This window comes from Acipenser ruthenus, chromosome 47 (assembly GCF_902713425.1).
Source record: "Acipenser ruthenus chromosome 47, fAciRut3.2 maternal haplotype, whole genome shotgun sequence".
In the NCBI taxonomy this organism is placed as follows: domain Eukaryota; kingdom Metazoa; phylum Chordata; class Actinopteri; order Acipenseriformes; family Acipenseridae; genus Acipenser; species Acipenser ruthenus.
In genome coordinates, this window is record NC_081235.1 from 6,574,257 (window position 1) to 6,590,146 (window position 15,890).

Here is a 15,890-nt window from a genome sequence, read left to right on the forward strand (position 1 = left end):
GATTTGCATGATTTCTTCCAAGAGCTTTATACAAACCCTGGAACCACCCTTTCCTTTGAACCAGACCCTGTTTGGAGCAAAAAAAAAAGATGCCCTCAGCAGATTGCACTATAATTGAAGTTGAAGTGTACTCCCATTGAATGCAACTGCAGTTCAAGATCCACTATAATTACATGATAATTACAAATTCAATTAGCACAGCCGCTTTGTGACCTCAGCCCTGGTGCAGGAATGTGCTGTTACACTATAGTCTAGAAGACTGTTCTGTGGACTCATTCACTGCTGGCTTTTCCATATGAATAGCGGTGCTGAAACGCCCCATTCATCCACGACCCTCTCATATAACATATCAGTACATATCAGTAACGCGTGACATTTTGTCAGCTTTTCGGTGTATAGCAGATGGTTAATTGCGGCAATTTTTAATTGGCTGACTGGACTCTGAACCTCGCCCGTAGGCTATATAATTAGCCTGTTCTGCAATTTGAAAGATGATGAATCATCAGATGTTTTTTTATTGCCAGTCAGTGTATGGATAATACAAAAAAATTGGTTGCTTTTCAAAGAATAGTTCCTAATTATTTCTATAGATATACACACACTTCTGATATATATATATATATATATATATATATATATATATATATATATATATATATATAGCAGAAGTCTTTCAGATGTATGTAAATTATTATTAATAACATAAATAAAAACCTCCAATAGTTAAGTATTAATCAAAACATATTAATAGTAATTAGAATAATGACAGTCAACATCCCTTACAAACGTTTACCACGCTTTTTATGCAGTTTTCCCATGCTTTTCCCCTAGTTATGATATGCATTTACCATTGTTTACTATGGTTGAAAAAATGTTTTACCATACCTCTCTGGGCTTTACAATGCTTCCCAATGATTTACCATGCTTTCACTGTGCTGTATTACACTTCGCTATGCTTTTACTATGGTAAGCCTGTATAAGGGATCCTAGTTAGCTCATGCTGTCTGTATCTATCAATCATGACATTCAATGAATATCTCCAGTGGCTCGATCTCCTAATTGACCAGCTGATGAATTGTGGCTGTCTGTGGTTCAGGTGGTGTGGTATTTTCAAGGTGAATACATTTCATATGGGAACACTAACAGCAGTATCCACCCCTCCACGTTCTCGCATGACATGCAGCTTCTAGAGGTTTTAACAAAGCTAACACACTGCCTTATGTGTCCGATTCACATCTGAGTCATTGTATAAAGTTTGTGCTAACCCGTTCCAATTCTGCCCTTCTGTTACTAACATGTTATGAATTATTGTATAATTCTCACAGTAAACAGTTATTAGTTTTTTTGTTTTTTTTTTAAATGTACACCAATTCCAAGGTGTCTTTATTCTGTAATGTTTGAAACGTATTTACTGTGGAAATGTATCACTTCATTATAGAGTCACATCCTTGTAGTTTTCCTTATTCGAATTACATTCGAATACATTTTTTTTTTAAACTTGACAAGGAAAGCTCTCCGTTTCGGTTGACTCCTGCTCTGCCCAGCAGTAGGCCTACAGTCAGCTAAACCACAGGCATGCACCTGCCCTCCCCCCTGGCGAGCCGAGGCACTTCGCTCAGAAACCTGAATTCAATTGGTCTCGAGTCGCTGCACATCTTCAGATTCTTCACCGTTGATTTAATCAGCTGTAACCGGAACTGGACACAGTTCAAATCCGGAATCCTTACAAGCTTGCGCTCCAAAACCACACCAGGCAGGCTTTGACATTCATTGTCATTGTTCCCGTGAAAAGCAAGGCAATGGAAAATCACAGAAACACAACAGTTTCACATTTTTGGTGAGTTTAGCGTTTTCAACTCAGTAGACCCGGGTCCTAGATTCATTATTTTAAAGATTACAGTGTCTATAACCTCCCGGCAATTGAATGGCCCTCACTCTCTCTATTCTCTTTAGAATGTGCTGAAATCATTTTACATTATTCAACGAATGATATCTTGAGACATTTCTACGGGTTACACAATTTGTTTTTACGGTGCTTAAGTTTTGAAGTGACAATACCGTCTTGTGACTACAAATTCCCTGGAGGAAAGAGCCGCAGTTAAATTCAGAAATAATTCAGTGTCTTTGTGTCTGTGGAGCAGACACACGCCGATGTTTGGGTGGAGAGACAGACTGTAGCGAGCGCCGTCGCTCTCTGGCTCACCGCACCCATTCAAGACGAGTGCCCCTTTCCTCGCTCCTCATTTTGAGGCAGCATTTTAATTATTCTCTTTTTTTTGGCGGGCCCGTTTGTTCCTTTGTCTTGCTTTCAAAAGTCTGCTGATGTGTGCGATGAACGGCGCTTTAATTGCAGAGTCGGGTCGAATGCTTTTGAAACTCGCTTTGCACGACAATTGCTCCATTTACTGTGCCCAGGAACCCCTTTTTGAAAACAAGGTGTTTAATCTCCTCCTCTGCCGACCCTGGCGTCTACTTGGTGTTTCGAAATACATAAATCAATTTCAGTTCCCCAGTCTGTGCCGAGGCAATCTAACTTCAGGTGACTGAGGAGGAGTCAGGGAACCTATTTTCCTTTAATTTAAAGACACTTGGACAGAAATAGGGGCTTACTAATGTAACAGGGTGACTCCACACTCTCCCAGGTCTTAACTGCTGCAAAAGATCCGTGTTCGTATGCATTCCTGGCTTTACAGCTTTCAGCCTCATCTCACCGACAGGAGGCAGTACAGAATCCATAACGGCAGTGTGTTACACAACTAACAGAAGACACTTCTTCGCATTGAGATGCATTACCGGTATAAGATGCAATGGCATAACTGTGTGTTTAGGAGCACACTGGTACCACGGAACTGTACTGTAACACCAGTGTGTATTGGATCATAAAAATGGTACCGCTGCAGTACCGTTCTACAAATGCTCGTCCCATCGCAGCTACCCTTGTGCTTCCATCGCCTCAGTGCAGAAACCATCGCATTGCCACTGAGAATCATTCGGAATGGGTTTCATCCACCCACTCCAGGCGTTCCCTGTGGTTTCATAAATAAACGCCTCGGAGGCTGACGTGATGGCCGTTTTAAAAAAACAAAACAAAAAAAAAAAACCCCATCACCACGGCTATTAAAATGTCCCAGCTCCCTGAGTAGATTTGATTACAGTTTTCTGTTTTGATAACTCTCTCCCAGGGGAGCGCACCCAGCTGTTTGTGTAATAGCTGTTCCCATCTGCCGTCTGGGCCACGCTCTCGTTGCCACACGCCGGGGGGAATGGAATTATTAAGCCATCTATCACTCCGCGGGTGAGGACTTCGAGTCTCGCAGAGAGCCAGGAGGGGCAGCCTGCATTTCCCTGGGCGGGGGGACCTCTGTACGCTACGCTCGGGGTTGAGGGTCCAGAAGATTAGCAACTGAAGACTATGATAATTACAGAGATTTACTCGCTACCAAGTAAAAGACACTGAACACTCTGGGAATGGTTCACAGCGACTGGGGTAAAACAAGCTATTTAAGCTGCTTACTACACAGTGAAATAATACATGAGGAAAGCAGTGTGGTCTAGACTCTAGGACTGGGCACAGCGAGGTTTTGAAAGGCAGGACTGTTTATTCCACAGCTTCATTTTCATATCCAAAACAACCGATTTGTAATTATATGTCTGCAAACCTAAGTTCTCCAGAGGAAATCAATGGACGACAAGTTACCAAGAATGTTTCCCTACATCCCTAGCGTCGTAAACTGAGGGAACACTAAACCACTTTGTGGCTTGGAACTTGGTTTCAGGAGACTAGGTTTCAGGCCACTGCATTGCGCACCAGAGGAGACCTGAGGTTTGATACAGCAACCTCAAACTAGGTCTCCCGGAACCAGGTTTCAAGCCACTATTCCTGAAAAATGAATGTTTAACTGATGCAAGACATGGCGATCAGTAACCAATAAATCAATTTATCATTGCATCGTTACTTCCACCCTCAGAGAACCCCTCCAAACACTTAGTGAGTTTGGCAATGCAGCAGTTTCAGTGCTTGTAACCTCTGTCTCCTCGGCTGGTAACTGGTAGCTTCACCAGAACCTCTGGGTTTCTCCTAAAGCTGTGGAAAGTCCCTTTGAAGGCTTTCTGCATGATCTCAGTGTCCTGCAAAGAGCCCTCTGTGAGCAGGTAATGGGTCACAACTATATAGAAAGAGTACAGAGAATTCAAAGGTAATTCTCTGGAAGCACATGGACACGCCTTGCGTTCACATCTCAAGGCTCACATTCTTGTCGTCTTCGGTACACACAGTAAGATGCCTCATGTGGGCAGTGCACTGAGGAATGCAGCGATCAGCTTACCCTGCATTGTGTTTCTGTAGCTACTGCAACAGCTGTGTGTTTTTCACACGAAACGCCCAGAGAAAGCATTGAAAACACGAAGATGACACCCAAAGAAAAAATAATCTATGCTGCATGCATAGAAGTTCAAAACGCTTAATTAATTAGTCACTTGTAAATAGCTGCACAGCTCGAGATGGTTCTGCAGTTCTCAGCTAGGGGTGGTGTAAAAATACATCCCTGTCACAACATGACCTGTATCACGATATGCAGGTCGCTAATACTGTAATCTATTTCCTTGCTCTTACCTTGCAGCGTTTACATGAAACTCATTACTTTACATGTGCTGTATCCCTGTGTGGCCCACAGCAATACAGTATATTTTTCAACATAATCCCACTGGTTTTGATATTTTTATTCACACATAATAAATTAACTGGATAACACATTTCTCGGGAGCGTTCTCCAGAAGAAAGAGCATTTCAGTGAGTTTTCAGTTTATCGCTTACTTTGTGAAGTATTTCTAGTGATTGATGAGCATCCTGTTGGATCCGGATTCTCCTTGGATAGAGAGAGCTGTTCGCTGTTTTTTTTTTTTTTTTAATTAATTCTCTGTACTCTTTCTATATATAGTAGTTGTCATCACAATCTCTTGCTATGAAATATTAATGACTGAATAGATGAACATCCCTTATGACACCTTCCAACACCTTGTGGAATCTGTGCCACATCACGTCAAGGCTGTGATCAGGCCTGATAGAAGGTATGGATCCTAATAAAGTGGCCAGTCCGTGTGTGTGCTTAACAGCACACGCAATCCTGCTCTGCTGATCCGAATAAATCGTGTGTCCCCTAAACTAGAGAATGTGTGTGATCCTGATGGAGACACTGCAGCAGCTGAAGTAAAGCACAAGAGAACACAACACATGCAGCATGGCACCAAACTTTATTATTCATCATCATGTCACAACGCAAGCAGCTCCGGGCTGCAGCAATATGAAAAGAGAGAGAAAAAACGTTTATGCATTAATTGCACACGAGCCAGTGGAGAATGAAAATAACAATCACAATTTTAGAGATTTTGAAAGAGGTTTGTATCCTGGGTTGCCTTCCTGCAGGAACGATTCTGGTACCAGTAATCGCTGCACGGTTTTGCGAGGACAGCTTGAAATTTAGTACGTTTAAGAAAATGGCTATATCCACGCCCATTTTTAATAGAATACTTGTTTTTCCAAGTGTCAAGGATCACCACACTCAAGGGCAGTCCCAGCACCACCACCAGCTGCCCAGCTCAAATGAATTAGTTCGACTGGTATGGACTGGAACAATTTTACACATCCGGCAGCAGAAACAACCCCATTTCAAAATTAATTACAAAAAAAATAATACACACAAAAACAATACAAAATAATTTTAATAAAAGAAATAAAACATCTGCAGTTTTATATACAAAAAGACAAACATTTATTGAATAACATTTTCTTTATATTACATTAGACCTCAGGATTAATGACATTTGCAAAAAAAAACACAAAAAAAGATGCCGTGCATCAGGGCTTAGATACAATCAAAATTAGAGCAGAACTATGGCGGTGCCATAAACTTCAGGGATGGAAATAAGACTCCACTGCATAGCAGTTTCAACCATTCCAGGTTTTAATGCGTGCCTGATTAGCCACAGTGTATAATGTTGGTAACAAGCTCTGTTCTGTCTGAAAAAAAACGTATAGCTAACCCAGGAAAGAATCAAACCACTATGCAGTGGGAGTCTTATTTCCATCACTGAACTGATATTTCATTGGTTCAGGTTTACCAGGTCTAGTTACAGAATTACCGGCTTGAGTCCTGGATGGTTTATTTGAACAGGGAACATGTTTGAAACATAGACCTGACATGCTTTGTCCTTTCATCTGTAGTTTAAGATACATATTCCAATAATCAAAAATTATGAATTTACAAGAATACTTTATTTTAGTGTGGAAAAGGGGGGATGCATGTTAACATGCACAAGGAAAATAAATAGTCCAATAAATACAAAATGAATATTTATAGCCACCATTTTCACCTTATTTATTACATTTGGGTGGGGGCAATAATATATACCCTGAGAATGTAGCGACAAATCACCTGACCTACACAATAATAATACAAAAATTAAATAATAAAATTACATCTTTCAAAGTTCAGTCTTTGCACAGCAAATTCAGCAGAAAAAAATAAAATTAACAACTTCACAAAAAACTACAGAAAGTACATCAGTTGAAAACAAGACTCCCTTTGCACAGCAGTATGAGCAATTCCGTTCTTTACCATGAGCTTCATTAAATTAGACACACCGGAGTTGAAATGGAACAGCTTCAACTGCTCTGCATTGGACTTAACTTCTGTTACATGAAACTTTAATGAACTCAAGTCTTTACTCCGGTGTACTGAAATAAACTAAAAACAAACCTGTATTTCTATACTGTAGCATTTCTAACTGTTCTGTGTTAGCAAGCAAAGCGCTCTTGAAAAAGCACAGTTTGTGTCCCCTTTGCAAACTAAAGACAGTATATATAAAAGACCATCTGCTGCAGGGTTTGAAAACAGTTTTATTAATAATTAAAAAGAAAAACTGCTGTGGGAAATCCCCAAACTGTCTCACTTAATTTACACGGAGCGACAAGAGTATGCATATTGCGTAAAGTCCAATACAGAAGTTTGCAGAACATTCCATTGGACATCACAAAGCCCCTTGTACACAGGGTCTACACAGAACCAAGACCAAAGTGCTTCAGTGTCCACCGTCACTGGGCCACAGTCTTCAGAACGTCCAGTCCGCTTGTCTCTGATCTGGTGTTTTCACGTTGCAGGAGGACAGCAAGACACACCGTCAATTTCCAGACATCTCTGGCAATAAAGTTCTAGGAGAGAGAAAAAAAAAAAAAAAAGAAGTCAGGAATCTGAAGCACTTGCATAACGCAGCCACACATCAGACACAACTTAAATACCTGAGGAACAAACTCATTTTAATGGGCTTTTTCCAGGTGCAAATAGAATTCCTGGCACCTACACTAATTCTGCACAACCCCCCCCCCCCCCCCCCCCATATGAAACTACATGAAAACTCATGTGACCCCTTACTGGAGCCTGTATAGGAACATGTACTTCAGGGAGCCCCAAGCTACCTGTTCCCAGCTTAGAGAGACCAAAAAACACAATCAAGCTATTTCATGAACTGTACTGCCATTTCACTGTACTCCTGGGCTATTTAGGCAGGGAACAGATGAAGACATTTAGAATACCTCCTTTTTTTGACCTCTTATCAGGTAACTGCGATTGCGATCAGCTCTACAGATCTGTGAAAAGTGAAACCGGAGAGGACGAGGCACGTGCTGGGTTTTTTTTTTTTTTTTAAATGCTACCTGGTGTTCACATTCATTGACGCTGCTTTGCATGGATTTGCATGTCAAGGTAAAAGGACTGCAAATGATAGGGTGGAGTCTGTGTCGATGAATGAAAATGTTGCTAGGGCAAAGGTCTTTCATTTTCAAAGCCTGTATTTTCAACAAGTGTGTTACAAAGTTGACACAATAGACAGGATATCTACTACATAACAATAACACGTTAGTTCAAACTACTTGTATGGTATGTTATATATATAAAAACTGTATGAACATAATTTTGATCTTAACGTCATGTAATCAAAGAAAACTACAAAATGATATCGCAAGAGTCTACCGGAATACATAGTAGTGCAGGATTTCATGTTTGATTTTCAATGAAGGGCTTTTTTATTAATACAAACATTGAAGTCCGGTACATTGGATAAAACATCCCCATTTTCAAAGGTCGTCCTGTTTTTCACATTTCTAAAACCTGTAATCAATCTGACTCATCCGTCAGCTCATTAGCGCTGTTGTATTGGTGATCTCTAAACCATCTGCAAATCAATTTCAAAGCTGGGGAGCGCCTTCTCGGCAAGTTCAGAGATCAAGACAATCTTTTTAAATCTCCTACACAAACTCTGTTAATAAATGCCAACCCAATTCCAGCCATCTGCATGGCTTCAGTATATCGATGAAGGACTTGTCGCAGACACACTGCTCCAATGAGTAGTTTTTATAGGGGCACCCCTTTGAAATAGAAGTCAATGGACAAACCACATTGCACAGTTGTCTTTAGTTGATTTAAAAAGATCACATCGGGGGTCCTCTGTAGTTAGATTATTTCTTAATTTTATATAATTTCTGTATGTTTGACACCTCCGCACCACATGCTTACTTAAATTGAACGTGTTAAATAAGCACTCATTTCTCGAATGGAAATTTGGCAACTGCACAAAGATGAAACAATAAAAGCTCTTTAAGCGAATATGAATGCACTCCTGCATTTTACTGGCAGGATTAATTACTCTGGGGAGTGGAGGGAGGGAGGGAGGGGGCTCCATCACAAAATGCTAATCCTGGTGGCTCTGCGCACCCTTTCAAGATTGAAATAAATTAAACATTAGTATTGAATTGGTTGTTACTCAGCGTCCCTCACTCCTCCCCTTGCCTTCAGACCCACTCGGTGCCGGGAGCTATTAACAGCTGCTTGGGGCTGCAAAGCCACGCATTACACGGTCACCTTTGACCCTCCTGGTTGCGGTTGAGGTCTCCAGAGCAGGGCTGCCACATATGGCCGGGGGGGGGGGGGGGGGGGGGGCTGGATCATTAACAGGCTACTGATAGCTCTCTACTTCCAGAAACCAGAGACCATCTCAGACATGCAGCAGTAAATATAGTCCAGGACTTACTGAATCTGCCTGCCAGGCTACCTAGCTACACAATCACAACTGAGACACAAACACAGAAACGCTCTTTTTAAAAAGGCAAAAGTCTGATGTATAGTTTTAATTTGAAGGCTTGACTGTAGTATTCGTGCGATATAGTGTTAAAAACAACACTGTATTCTAATATACAGTAGTACAAAGGGGTATACACTCATCACAAAAGACATTGGGAGAGTCACTGGGATTTAAAGCCAAGATCTTAATTACACACAATTCTCATGAATGTTAACCTTAGAATTTAGTATCAAACAAAGGCAGTGTCTCTGGAACAACACCACTCTGGTTCCCACAACGCCCAATCAAGTTAAAGCCCAGATTTTCCCCAAGGTGACCGTTATGCTACCTGTGGCTGACTGTTAGTCATTCGCCTGCTCAGCTGTTGCCACTTGGAATAGCCTCCTCCCAACCACAAAAATCAAACAATACCTGCTTGTTCAAAAAGCGATTTTTTGGGGGATCTGCCAACACAACCGTTACCTGCTTTTAAAGCAGTGTGTGTTACTCCACCCAGCTCTTTACTGAGAGTCAATCCTGTTCCTGCTGACCGGGCATTAACACAGATTCTATAGAGAGCGATCAGCCTGCACCTTTTCTAGGTCCCCCCCCCCCCCCCTAAATTTAAACTGATCTTTTCGCTTCTCTCCCGATCAGCGTTCAGCCAGTATTCAAAAGACGTGCAGCAGAGGGAGGCTGTTCAAAATACAGAACAGCCTTCATTCTGCAGCAGCAGAAGGCAAAGGGAGTGGCTGTTACTTGAAGCGAGACTCCGACAAGCTTTAAACACTTAATAAAATCCTTATATCAACTACAGACACTGTACATAAAAAAAAGACACTCCGGGAGTCAACAGTAGATTGAATATTCCAACGCCAAACCTGTCTTCGTTCACACTCAGTGCACTCACAGACCTTACAATACACTCAGGTGCCAAGAAGGTAGTTTGCTGATCTGCAGTAATTCGCCAGCATGTGTAATAAAGGCTGCATTGCTGAAGAGCCTCCTGCAAGGGTTAAGACACGCTGGAAGCAGTGCGAGGGGAAGGGGCTCAAAACGCCAGTTAACAGCAAGACAGACATCGGGGACGTTTCACCGACCCGGGTGAAGTTTAAAAACACCATGCAGCAGGATTATTTTTAGGCTTGCACTCTGGCTGTGAACATAGAGCAAGTCACCCTTTGAGACACAAGGATCAATTCAAAAAGCTAGCGCCTGGTTATATACCACTGAAGCAGCAATAACAATAAAGGGAACTACCAGAGATCACGGACTGTAACTTGGCAGTAAATCAGGCAGGTATAAAAGTCTGCATAGATAAGCAATGTGCGTTTATTTAGTTATTTATGCATTGTACTCCCAGGAAAATGTAGCAAATTAAAAATAAGTCATTTTTTAATTTATTTTTTATGCAGAGGTGTGTCACACAGAAGCTGTATGACACTGCAGCTAATGAAACTCAAGCAAGTCTAACAGGGTTGAAAATGTGCTGACAGGTTGGATCAGGTCATCCAAATTGTCCGTTTCCGCCTCGTGATTCTTGAGTCACTCTCAAATGTATTTTCAGAAGAAACCGTCTGAACAGTCGCTCGATTCCTTGTGTCCTTTCCTGAGTTAACAGAGCTCAATTAGATTTATTTTACATGTTGAGGTGTGTCTGAATGGATCATACAGTCCAATAGAAGGGTTAATGTCAACCCTGATGGACAGGAAGTAAGTGGAGAAGTGTGATTCTGATATAAAATCAGCACCTAAAATAGATCAATGGAAATATCTGGTGGAACATGAACATAAAAAAATAAAACTGCTTAAGGTTGTCAAAAATTGATATTCATCTGAAAATAAAACCTACTTTTTATTATTGAATCTAATGCGAAATGTGATTAAAATCCTGATTACATTGAAGACCACTTTTAACCTCGGGATCACACTGAATCGGAATGACCCTTAGGCCTTTTATGCTGGGCTAGTCCTGCCTCTATAGTTTACTTACTGTTAGTCTACAGAGTTATGCTGACCACATTAACACCTCACTCCTCAGGAGTGAACCACCTTTAAAAAAAAAAAAAAAACAGCTGCTTGCTTTTGCTCAACAGCAAACCGCCATTGGGAGCTCTCTGTGGTTTTCTGGTCCAGTATTTACCCTCTAGATACAGGAAGACAATTTAAGGTGGAACAGCAGCAGGATCTTGAATGAAAATACTGGGTCATATTTACTGGATGTTTGACAATGGTTACTTTTTTCCCCCCAATCTAAATTAAATCAAAAGCAAAGTCAGGATTTTGAATTGAGGAAACGGAAGCCGACAGACAACCCAGAGATACCTCCTTAAAATGACCTAGGTGATGAAATCTGACTCCACCAAGCAAGTGTTGCAACTGTGAGGCATGTCAGAAACATGTTCCTCATTGGGGAAGGGTTCCATTTCATTCCTGTCAGGAAACTGCTTTTACTGCCGAAAAAGAGCAAAGCGCTCACCTGAGAAATCCACATGTTTTCAGGGAGTTATCGGCCAAAATAAAGACTTTTCTCTCCTTCTCTAATTGGCAGCACAGAATTCCTGCCATCTTGTTTAGTCAACACACAGCACTCTGCTTCAAAAGGAAGCTCTATTCAATACAGTCCTGTTTAACCAGTTACAGGCACCCTGCCTGAAGCCAAGTAGCGTCACACTTGTACCACATAAAAGCTGTATGACACTGCAGCTAATGAAACACAAGCAAGTCAAAGGTCATGAAGACTGACCGACCCTGTGAAAATCCTTGATTTGTTCTGTGATGCAATTTTTATTTTACATTGTGTAACTGCCTACAGCTTTTTTTTTTTTTTTTTACATCAATGCTAATCTATTAAACTCACCTTCCACACACTGTGTCCTCCCAATGCTCTAGGAAGAGAGGTATTTCCAAGTGCTGACGAAAGCAGTGGGGATGAGAGAGTACGGCACGGTGGTGACACTGTCCCAAGTGTCTGTAGAGGGATCATAGCAGTCCAATGTTTTACAGCGCTGGGCCCCGAAATAACCACCCACTACATATAGTCTGTTCCCCGATGCCACTGCGTGGCAGCTTATCCTCTTGGCCATGACGTCGCCAAATTTTGACCACTGGTACGTCTCGCTGTTGAAGCGGTAGGCTGAGCTGGCTGAGAATTCGGTGTCCCCTCCAATCACTATGATGTGGTTTCCTAGGCTGGCCGCAGCGGTGTACCGCCAAGGCTGAGGGCAACAAGTCGGCACCGTCCACCGATTCTCGCAAGGGTCAAAGCACTGGACTTTGGGCAGCCTGTCCCGGTTGACGCTGGTGCCACCGAAGACAAAGAGTTTCATTTTGGCCCCGACCACGGCAGCGTTGCTGACGCCCTCCCTGAGAGGTGCCACAAGGGTCCACTTGTTGGTCTGCGGGTCGTACTGCTCCACTTGTTTGAGGGACACGGACGGGGAGGCAGGGAACGAGCCAGCCACGGCAGTGTGGCCGCCAACCACGTACAACATGTGATCTAGCTCAGCTGATCCGTGGCCAAACCTGGCCACCAACATTTGCGCAGCTTTGGACCACTCGTCGTGGAGGGTGTCGTACACCCACACGTCTTTGGAAGCCCCGTTCTCAGAGCCCCTCCCGCCGGTCACGTACACCTTGCAGCCGATCGCGCAGGCGCTGCACTCTTTGCGTGGGCTGGGGATGTCCGTCTTGGGGGTGATCTCATTGGTCTTGCGGTCAATCATGTACACCTTATCGCACATGAAGGTCTGGCCGCCCAGAAGCAGGAGCGCCTGGTTGACCTTGCGGGGGCGGGCGCAAAACCCAGTCACCACCCCGTCGTTCTGCAAGATCCTCATCTTGCACCTGACGGCGTCTTCCACGATCTCCAGGCCCAGCTTGTGGCCGACCACCAGCTCTTCGGAGGCCACATTCTTCAGAAGGTATGACTCAGGCAGCAGGGCCAGCCGCACGCAGCGCAGCAGCTCCGGGAGGTCCTCGTGCCGCCGCCCCAGGTCGTACTTCACCCAGTCGATGACCGCCTCGTACACCAGGATCTCGTCCTCCACCTCCAGCTCCTCGCTCAGGATCAGCTCCAGGAACTTGTCCTTGGGGAGGCCGAGGAAGTCTTCGGTCTTGAAGAGGGAGGTGAAGTTGGCCAGGCACATCCTCCAGGAGAGCTCGAAGAGGCGCTCGCAGCGATGGGCGTCCGAGAGCAGCATCATCCCCAGGCAGTTGCTGGGGTGCAGGTTCTTCTCCAGGAACTCGGCGCAGGCGTCCCGGATGTCGTGGAACTGGAGCATGTCTCCGGCTTCCAGGAGAGACTCTGCGTTCTCCTCGTTGATGAGGACCCGGGCCGAGTAGGCGTAGTCCAGCAGCAGCTCCAGGACCTCCGGGTGCAGGGAGTCGTGGAAGTTCACCTCGGCATCCCGGCTCTCCTTGAGCCCGCCGCTGAACATGGCATCGAAGTAGCGGCTGCAGGAGGCCAGCACCGCACGGTGGCAGTGGAAGGTCTGGCTCCCAGCCCGCAGGGCCACGTCCGTGAAGAGGCAGCGCTTCCGCAAGAGGTTGAGCTGCGTCAACAGGCTGTCCGCGTGCGAGGACTTGTGGAACAGCTGGATGTTCATCGACCCGGAGCTCGATCTCGACTTCCGATTCTCGTGGTTGCTGACAGACATCTCAGGTCAATTGCTTTTATCTTGAAAAGAAAAAAAAACACAGATTGGATTTAACTAGTTTCCACTGCTTTTGGTTTGTTAGTGGCCAGTACCTCTTAGCTTGCATTCGCAGCATTATATTAACCCTGTAATGCCCATTTCTGTATTGTCTGATACAATGTTTAGCCACTCCTATTTTTTTTAAATCCAGCCTCACAAGCCAGAATTTCTCATTTGCAGAACTTTGTGTTGCCCGTCAGAAAAAAAGGTGTTTTGTACAAGAAACCGAACTAGTTAAATAAAAGTAGATTCTCATTTAAAAAATGTTGCAGCTTGTCCTCTTGCATGAACATTTAGAGATTTTAACAGCTTTGCCAGGTTACAAAACCACCCAAAACACTGTAGTAAGTAAAGTGTGTTACAATTCGTATTTGCTTTATTTAGATGTACAGTACTTTTTATGTATGTGTGAGATTTTGCAAAATGCAACATGCCCCCACACGTTCCATTGTATAGTTTTACATGTTATCGTATCTACATTTTGTTTCATAGCCTTTAGAGAAAAATACTTTAAAAAATGTATCGCTGCAACTTTAATACTGTAACTCAGAAAAAAATTTTCAAAAGCCAAATGTTTTACCACGTAGATAGCGTTAAAGGCGCAATGGTTGCAATGGGTCAAGTCATATATGCCCATGCTTTAGTTAAACACCATATTAAAAGATATTATTATTATTATTTATTTCTTAGCAGACGCCCTTATCCAGGGCGACTTACAATTGTTACAAGATTTCACATTATACAGATATCACATTATTTTTACATACAATTACCCATTTATACAGTTGGGTTTTTACTGGAGCAATCTAGGTAAAGTACCTTGCTCAAGGGTACAACAGCAGTGTCCCCCACTGGGGATTGAACCCACAACCCTCTGGTCAAGAGCCCAGAGCCCTAACCACTACTCCACACTGTGTACTATAGGGGGGGAAAGGCTAAAATGACACAAGCAACTGTCATTCGGTGCATATGTTTTAGTACTGCAGTTCACTTTTCTGTAGTTTATACATGTACAAAAACTCACATATGTTACACAGATCTAAAACGAAACCTTAGCAGAATTGGTGAAATGACAAAGTTTCAACGATAAGTCGTTAGCAATGTATATCGATCTCGACAAAGCTTATTTATTGAAAATGATTTTAATACAGCAGTACCAGTATCCAACAACAGAACAAACTAAACAATACGCCATGTGTATTAACAAATAATAATAATAACAATAATAATAATAATAATAATAATAATAATAATAATAATAATAATAATAAGGAGGTGAAAAAAAAAACCATAGGCGACAAAGAAATTCGCGAGAAATTCAGCTGGTGACTCGAACAACGACTAGGGAAAGCAATGCGGGAAATCCCGTTGGTTTTCGATTCTATAGTGTTACTTGCACAGCTTCAAAAACGTGAATTCAACTCAGTTACGAAAGCTACCAATAATTCAAACTGAAGCTACCATTAGGATAATGCAATCGCATTTGCAGAACCGCATTACAGTGTAAAACAAACGTATTCAAATACGGTAAGCTTACCGAGACACTGGCGAGGATCTCCAGTCTTGGCGTCTCCAAGTTACAAAAGTAACCACAAACTAACTTCCGACAGGAATCGCTTCTCCAAGCGTCTTCGGTGTCTTCTTTGTAAAGGCGTGCGTGTAGATCAGGCTGGCATGGCACATACGCGCTTGTATTTAAGAATATATTAAAGGTTGCTTCGGTTTGTTTTATAGGTATACAGTACAAACCGGAAGGGCCCGCGACGGTTCCCGAGCTGAATGCCGTTCACTTCTTCGACTTCGTAGAGCACTGTGTGAAACGCTCTTAAAGTACCAGCAGCCTGCTGCAGATATGCGCACCGAGCCCCGCCTGTGAATCACGGGGTGACCAATCACAGCCCAGCGGCAAGATGAAAGAGGAACAAACGCGGCACATAAAAGAAATAAAAAAAAACTGGCAACATTTTTTAAAGCCCTTTTAAAAAATGCCATAAAGAAAACATATACTGGCTGCCTATGCAGCAATCAGTGAACGGTAAAGCAAACACACACACATTATGACTAATCCTTAAGCATACACTG

At 42.9% G+C, this 15,890-nt stretch overlaps 1 protein-coding gene across 1 annotated transcript; it reads right to left on the bottom strand.

Moving 5' to 3' along the window:
- Window positions 1-5,700: 5,700 nt before the first annotated feature.
- LOC117428837 (ectoderm-neural cortex protein 1-like) lies at window positions 5,701-15,638 on the bottom strand. Its single transcript, XM_059014085.1, has 3 exons — window positions 15,346-15,638; window positions 11,972-13,789; window positions 5,701-7,207 (listed from the first exon to the last, which is right to left on the bottom strand). The coding sequence occupies exon 2, from the start codon at window positions 13,767-13,769 to the stop codon at window positions 12,000-12,002; it is 1,770 nt and encodes a 589-aa protein (XP_058870068.1). The 5' UTR covers window positions 13,770-13,789; window positions 15,346-15,638; the 3' UTR covers window positions 5,701-7,207; window positions 11,972-11,999.
- Window positions 15,639-15,890: the final 252 nt, after the last annotated feature.